The following is an 8,263-nucleotide window of genomic DNA, read 5'->3' as shown; positions in this document are numbered from 1 at the left end:
TGAACGAAAGAAAGGACCATTGATACGGCAAAATGACCCGAAGTGGCAAGCTTTATCTACAAAGAAATGTGGTAAGCTAATGCGCGTAACAAAAGGCTAACGATGTAAAAACCTAAGATGGCTACATTTGACGCTTAAAATCAGGGCTGTAACTGTTGATACCTATAGAGATTTTCTTTTGAGTGAATCTCTTCCCGTCTTTATCGTAACGTCTAGCTAATAGCGAGTGTGCAACATTTTCGTCTAAAATAGCAAATATGAAATAGCATCACCTCGAATCCGCTACTGTCTTTGTCGTAACATAGCTAGTGTCGTAGATAGCGGGGGTGCAGTCCCGTAACTTTGGTGTAGTTAACAAAACAGTTTGTATAGTTAATACTCTAACTTTCGAAATTTATTGAATGCCCGAATGCAAAAGGCCGGAGTGCTGCATCCTGATGGTGATCATCTCGCTTTGACTGTCAGCTCTCAGTAAACCAAGTTTGTCGAGAATTCAGACAACACTATTATTTTGTGAAGCATTAGACACTGTGGTATCGGCAAAGTGACTTGGAAGCCACAACATGTGTTTACACGTTATCTGTACAATTTCATCAGACCCCTGGGTAACTGGAGCTAATCTGAACATCGATTGTACTGCAGTTGAACTTGGCGGTTTTTTGGTGGTGTAGTTTGTCTCATTTAATCGGTGTCTGAACCGGCGTCATGAGGAATAGTGTATTATCTTGTACGAAGTGGCATTGGCTATTATTTCAACAGATTCAGATTTTCAGAACCAAAAGGTCGTTGTGTAAGGTCAGTGATAAGCTGGTCGGCCGTATCGACACAACTTTAGGTTGAGAGCTACTCACAGTCGTGGATACCGCCCTCCATGAAAGTGAGGGGCTTCTTGGTAATCGAGTCTGAGATTTCGATGCCAACGATTTTCCTGGCTTCGTAGCTTTTTTCCTGTGCAGTTGAAACGCAATGAATTGGTAATAACGATCTGATCGTATTCCTGAAAATTTCGGAAATTGAGAGGTCGGAAGCCTTTGTCTAGCTACTGCTCTCATGAGCGCTCACCCTTCATAAATGCTCGCGAACAACGGAAAGCATGATCGTATTGTTTCGAAGCGCCTGGGTCCACAGTTCGATACATAATTCTACTTCCTCGAACGTCCCGGTGAAGTCGATATTCAGAGATTTTAAGTGTTTCTTCAAGAAGCGCAGCCATGACGGTTCAAACACCAAGTAGTGCTGCAAGAAAAACATCTTGGAGCAAGACCGCATCATCAAGCGATCAATGAATTGCTCAAGCGTTTATCTTGTTCATAAGGCTCGTCGCTGTACACTTACAGAGGGAAAAGTAGTCACAACAACAATGGCGGCTTCTCAGCCATTCGCCGACGGTCTTCAAGCCTACAGTTGTCTAAATCTATTCCTGATGCAAATTGGCTCACGCGGGAGTATCGGAAATGGCTTACGCAACGATGGCGGCTCAGACTGTGGACTGAAATTGCGTCTCCATTCGAACTGATTACTGAACCATTCGATTAGTTCAGGCAAAGAAGCGGTATATATAAATCGGAATAATAAATACAAATAATAATTAATTAATAATTTAAAATTAATTAATAATTTATAAATAATAAAGCGGAATATATAAATACGGGACTCGAAGCACACGCTCTCTAGTCGCCTCCAGCCTCTCAAGACGCACCTGGCAACTGCCTCACAAAAAGTAATAATATATTTCCGTATTTTATAACATGTCGTTCTTATTTGGAATCGTTTCGCATTTGTTCTATTTTGTTGCCCAATCGCTCAATACGGCACTGTAGCTTAATTTTGCTTGTGAAACTAGTATGCCCTGACAATAGCGGTATTTTTAATTAGCAGTTGGTTTTGCTTTACTTTGCATTTACCTTTAAAGCACCTTCACAATGAAACACAATAGTGACGCTGAAGGAAAGCTTACGCGTTCAATGCGACTAGTTTCTTTGAAAATGTTTTTCCATCAAAAGTATCTCCAAAAGTCTAGGTCATGTTAAACAGTGTAATCTTTATAGAAATAATATTTTAATAATAATTTGCGGCATATTATCCTAGTAAACCTACTGAATGCTCACAAGAATTGCCCTAATACTGCAGCATTTGTTATAAGCCAGGTTCAATGGCCAGTAGCACCTGACATCGTTATATACCGTGTTACCTTTATTTGCAAAACGAACTGCACAAACGAGACGTTTGTGATAACCTTCATAGGAAAACAAACGATTCAGTTCTCAAAAAATATGCAAGTTGGAGCATCTGTCCAGAATTAGTGGGAATTTAGGAGGATCACATGGCAGGAATGACACTTTTCGGAGCTAAGATGAATTTACGGATTCAGCGTGGTCCGGACCCAGTGTGAGGCGTAGGTTGCAATTCCAGCACGAACGTCCAGTTGATTTCAAGCTCCCAAGAGTGGCCAGTCGGTCGCTGGGCTTGTAGTCACGTCAATAGACTCCTTTGTAAATTCAGTTGATTTTTGCTCATTTATGACAAACAAAGGCGTTATCTTACTCCTGGGATTCGTACAGAATGTCTGTCTGAAGCTGCGATATCATTCAGTATTAATATACAAAAATCGTATAATTTACTAAATTATTCCTTCAGCTGAACAAAGATTGTAATTTCTGTATTTCGAAGCGCTGTAGATAAATCTTTTATCTAATGTTTTACTCCCCTCATGCTGTTATCTACGCCTTATGCGCATATATATATATATATATATATATATATATATATATATATATATATATACATCAACTGCAACTTTGGTTCTTTTCAGTAGAACATCATGATCTTTGCAGTGGTCCGATTTGTGCCCGTATGAGAGCATCTACTAAAGGCCGAACGATTGTATTTAGGTTGTATTTTTCCCACATAGTCACGATGGCGGAGTTTTTGGGCTTAGAAGAGGGTTTTAGGTGGCTATAGGTGTCCGAATGTGAATCATTCACAGTGTTAGCCGGCTTTGAAATTTCGGTTAAGTCGATTTTCTCTCCGAAGTCGCGGGTAAATCGATAGCATTAAAATTAGAAGAATAGGATTTTTACTATTCGTTTAACATTAATTTCAAAAACCTTTGAGTGGGAGTTAAATGGTTCATAACCTCGCAAAAGAGCCGCCACTAAATCAGTAACATTAAAGAGACAGAATAAAAAAAATCAGTCATTACTCAAGTATCTGGTTTCATTTCGAAGTAAATTCTGTAAACAAGCCATAATACAATTGTTACCACTATGTATGTATGTATGTATGTTTGTTGGTGGATAAGGTAAAAAATATTAATATAAAAAATATATAGAAATTTCACTGTTGTGGTCGTGGAGGCTGGTGTGGAGCATCGGACTCGTAACATTAAAATCCCGGATTCAATCCCAGTGATTTGTCAAATAATTGACGCTTATAACTCCAGCTTACCATATAGTCACCTTTGACTCGCCTGAAGATCGTTGTCTACGCTTCACTCTTATTATCATCGCATTGATCATATGGATTTGAAAGGAATCACGGCCGTTATTGCCCATTGTGACGGAATCAATTGCACTGAGTGTTTCAAGCCTCCACAAAATGAAAAAGAAATTAATCTATATTGACAGACACCTGTTGAAAAAAAAACACGGCACACGATGAAATAACGTTACTCTACTTTAAAACATATTTAGGTTTTTTTTTTTCATATTTATCTCCCTCTAAAATATTAAAAGAAATTCAGTTGGGTGTGTAAATGCAGACTCGTATTAAGCTAACCAAATCTTGTAAACCGAGAATTCCATAAGGGTATTTATAGATTATATACTAAATGTCAAATTTAAAACATATATGCTAATTCCAATTTTATGAGTTCGACTTTTCAAAACAAACTAGGTTGGATTTTCTATCCAATTTTCTAAATCATTAATATTGTCCTGACTAACATACAAGAATCTATTACATTATCAACGCCCTGTGAAGACCGCGGTCATATAAATCACATTCATTTGAGACTGTTGTGCTTCTTGAAGTTTCCCCATAAGATCGGTACTCGCTCTCAGCTCTTCTTGAGGGCTGCATCCCAGCACGTCTGAATACCTACCTGTCTAAAAGATCTCTGTGTGATTCCTGATTCATGAATACTATAGAACCATGTCGATGTTGACACCCACTACTATAAACATGCGTAAATACCACACTCCAAAGATAGTCAGTTTTCTGTACTAAATTTGAAATCCTGATACCGACAATCCAGCGTCCCTTGTAACTATTGCCAATGGTGAGACGACTAATTCTTTCCTGGGGACGCGGTTGACACAGTAGCCTATCGAGGCGTTGATCTGGTCGTAAGTAACGTTAATCTGGAACGTTTGTCATCGACCAGTGTCTGCCTATTCTCATTCTCGGTTATATATATATATATATATAACCGAAAATGAGAATATATAACCGAACTATTGCGGGCAATATTATGTCATAGATCGAGCTTGCCACCATTGCTCAACGTCTGTGCCGCAGTCAGTATCTCTGACAATGGGACTGTGAGCGACATCACTTGTTAGTTCGTGAAGTTCACTCTAATCACGTCTTCTCTTTGTAACGATGAAGACGAAAGATGCGACTGCGGTCAATGAGGGTCCCGTCGACTTGTATTACAATTCATTTAAATTGTAAAGGCGTCTAGATTTTATACTGCCCTCCGAATTGAGCGCTTGGGTTGGATTAGGCGCCATGACCGAGGAACAGGTAGGGAAAAGCAGAAGGCATTATAAGGAGGATGCTCCGTCATCATTAATACAGTAGTATAGTTAGGTGACATAGTCATAAAGGAAGATAATCATTAATGCTGAACTACTACCGAAGCATCGCCGGCAGTCGATAGGTGAAAGCTATCCACGATGCGCCTAAACAAATTTCTTCTCGACAGTTTTACCTATGTTTTGCGATAAGTTCCTTGAAAGGTGGCTGCAGCGTAAAACGAGCAATTTGAATATATCTAATATTAGCTCCTCGTGTACGACGCTTTATTTATTATATACTTCGCAAGTGTTGCGGACCAAATGTATTATGATTTAAATCATACATAAAGCACAATCTTCTAAGGGTAAAAGAATCCAACCTGCCTAGAATACTGTGCCTGATAACGTTCATATCCATATACTGAAGAGCCGATAAAACGCTACAGAAGTTAGGAAAACACAAAGAGTTTGAGACCTAAAGCTTGAAGGACATGCAAACCATTGACTAACAGCTTATAGCAGCCATCAAATAAAGTGTTGGTAAGAAGCGGCTTTTTCTGCGTGCTACCCACTAAAGTACCGGTAAACTTGTTTGTAGAAATCTTCTTCGAGATCTAGATAACACTGACCCCCTCCCCCCTAGTTCAGCGAAAGATGGGTGCCACTTTTCACCAACATTGCACTTGGAAGAGAAAATAACGTTTTGAGAGCAAAACATTTTCGACCCTTCAAATAGCCCTTCAAACATGATTTCAATAGGCTAATTTGGAGATAAAAATCATTTCCTTAAACATAAAAACAGATCTGGGTGTCCTGAATTAAATTTCTCAAGATAAGACAACTAAATTATAACCTTTACTATGCGATTTGAAATTGCGCCTTTTTATTTACAATTTTCAATACACACAAGTGAATGGTAAACCCAGACGCATCAGTCTGTATCATGAGCTGTCTTGAATAACGTGGTTCGTTGCCAGCTGAAAATGTCCTTGCTCTTTCAGTGACATCTAGGAAAGCCATATGGCCTTAAGACCAGCAAAGGTCTCCTCTCCCACAGGGATAATCTTTTCCTTCGGCAAGAGAAATCCACGCCCACCAGCGCTTAACGCCGGCTGTATTTCGAGTACGTAGGATTTCTTGATTCCAAGGCTAATGTAAGCCCAGTCAGTCGAAGAACCAGTCACACGATAAAAGGTCGTCGCTATAGGTCCGTATTTGTATACAGTACCTGTTTTTTCTCTGCAAAAAATTTATTATCATAAATTAATTTATTTATTTATTGGTGAATAGTATCACGATTACTTGCCCATACATGATTAACTATTATCTAGTCCGGCCAAACGGATCGTAGTGGTCATGAGTGGAAATATTTATCTTAAACAAGTTCATGCACAGCTGACTTTTGGCTACGATAAGCTCGACACGAGTAATTTTGATAGATCGAGCAAAAGGAGGAATAAAAAAAATTAAGCGTTTTTCCTACAGCTCTGATTTTATTGGACCATGTCCACATCCAGATTTGAACTTAGACCAGACTATTTTAGAACCGAACACCTGCAAACAGCGCTTACGTTAAAACTTGTTTATGAAAACTGCTTACAGGTAAGAAATGTTTTGTCATCCTTACCATATTACCGCAACGTAAGTCTTATTCTCAGTAAGGGTCTGTCTTACCTGATCGCGTTAACACCAATTTTAGCCTTTTCGAGAAGTTCTTGATGATCTTTGCAATGTTCGTACATTACAGAGTACGGGAACATCCACGCAAGGCCGAAGGCGTGTATTGAAATATAGTAGTCAACACGGTCCTTGATCCCGGCTAAGTAATTGCGAATAGCCATAGTCTCCGGCTCAGAGAACGGTTTCGAACCGCAATAGATATCCGAACAGGGATCACTCTCTGTACCTAAGCCGCAATGAGGACCAGCTTCAAAATTACGGTTGAGATCGACCCCAAAACAGTGAGCAGTCTGACAGCTTCGGTTTTTTCTCCAAAGGCGATTACATGTCCTGGTGTACTCATAACCGTCAGGATTGGCCGAGGGAACAATGTGGAACTCGAACCTCAAACATGAACGGATCGTACTTGTTTTTTTTTTTTTTAACTGTTACGCTCTTTATTCCACTAAACCTAAAGCACTGTGTGCCTAGTTAAGGCCCACATCGGGGTTGCATGAACGATACTTGACCTACATAACTGTGCAAAAAGGTAAAAATGCATTTTAAATGAGATTAATTAACCTTCAGACAATTAAGTGATACAATTGCGCTGCTAATATTAAATCGCTTTCGAAGTAGTCACCGAATACGTGGCCGTGAAGGTTTCAGACCAAAGAAAACAGTATGGAAGTTACAGAATCGCTCAGCTGGAACAAAGTGGTGCCTTTCTGGCATTTGTGCTTGGTACAGATAATCGACTAGCCTGAATATTATAGCATGCATTATAATAGATAGAAAAATAACCAAATTGGGTGAACTAGAGCTCTTTTCACTGTCAATTCAAGCTAAGGACACTTAGTGGCGGCATCTGCTTATATATATATATATAAGATATACGGATTAAGACAAAAACAAGCGTTTAAACAGGCGTCATTATAAGTGCTATATAATCTTGCACGAATTATTACATAAGTGGTCTTATGGGCGGTTTCATTGAGAATACACTTCCCTTACCTATCCAAAAGGTCCTTGTGTGTTTCCTGATTAGTGGCAAGCTGGTGGATCATGTAGAGGCAAGTCGATATGGAAGCCCACTCACGGGCGTGAATACCGCACTCGATAAAAATGATGGGTTTTTTCGTGACGGAGTTTGAGAATTTGATGCCGATGATCTCTCTGCTCTCGTAGCTTTTTCCAATGACGAAGCGACTGATATCGGCAAAAGCGTGCGGTACGCTGGCATAGTAGTCTACCGAAGCTACAATCTGGTCGTACGTCTCGAAATTTCGCAGATCGAACGGTCGGCGCGACATCAGACGATAAACCTGTCCGCTGCGTTCATCGTCGATAAGCTTTTGAAGATCCTCCTCGAGAACTTCGGTCATAATGTTGGACTTCACAAGAGTGGATTCGACCTTGGAAAAATACTCGGGGGCAACAGAAAACATAATCGTGTTATTTTGTGGCACATTCGTCCACAGGTCAAGTTGGCCATTCGCACCAAACGCTTTAGCAACGGCGAATGTCTCCGGCGAAGAGAGATACGCTAACACAAGTCGATGCTTTGAATATGCTTTAACTGTTCCTTCAATAGGGACAGCCAAAGCGACTGAAACGCCAACTAACGTTACAGGGAGAAACATCTTGGAGCACATTGGAGTACACCATTTAATCGTAAACAGCTCGGACGTTCGTATTCCAGCCAGAATTCCTCAGCGTAAATTCGATGACGCAGGGCAGAAAGTAGTGTGACTCTCTACACTATGCGAGAGAAGGCTATCGGTTAGCATTGGCGACAGAGCAGCGGCGATAAACTAGTTTCATCAGTAATAGCCAAAAGGTGCCTGGGGCGATATATATATATA

General features: G+C 40.0%; 1 protein-coding gene across 1 annotated transcript; it reads right to left on the bottom strand.

Annotated features, from left to right (window-relative positions):
* Positions 1-5,585: 5,585 nt before the first annotated feature.
* On the bottom strand, positions 5,586-8,210 carry LOC111245924 (carboxypeptidase B-like). Its single transcript, XM_022794936.2, has 3 exons — positions 7,413-8,210; positions 6,414-6,803; positions 5,586-5,978 (listed from the first exon to the last, which is right to left on the bottom strand). The coding sequence occupies exons 1-3, from the start codon at positions 8,051-8,053 to the stop codon at positions 5,747-5,749; spliced, it is 1,263 nt and encodes a 420-aa protein (XP_022650671.2). The 5' UTR covers positions 8,054-8,210; the 3' UTR covers positions 5,586-5,746.
* Between the last annotated feature and the right edge of the window lie 53 nt (positions 8,211-8,263).

The sequence above is a fragment of the Varroa destructor genome, unplaced genomic scaffold (assembly GCF_002443255.2).
Source record: "Varroa destructor unplaced genomic scaffold, Vdes_3.0 BEIS01000002.1, whole genome shotgun sequence".
Lineage (NCBI taxonomy): Eukaryota > Metazoa > Arthropoda > Arachnida > Mesostigmata > Varroidae > Varroa > Varroa destructor.
The sequence above is the reverse complement of the archived record's forward strand: the minus strand, read 5'-3'. Positions and strand labels throughout refer to the sequence as shown.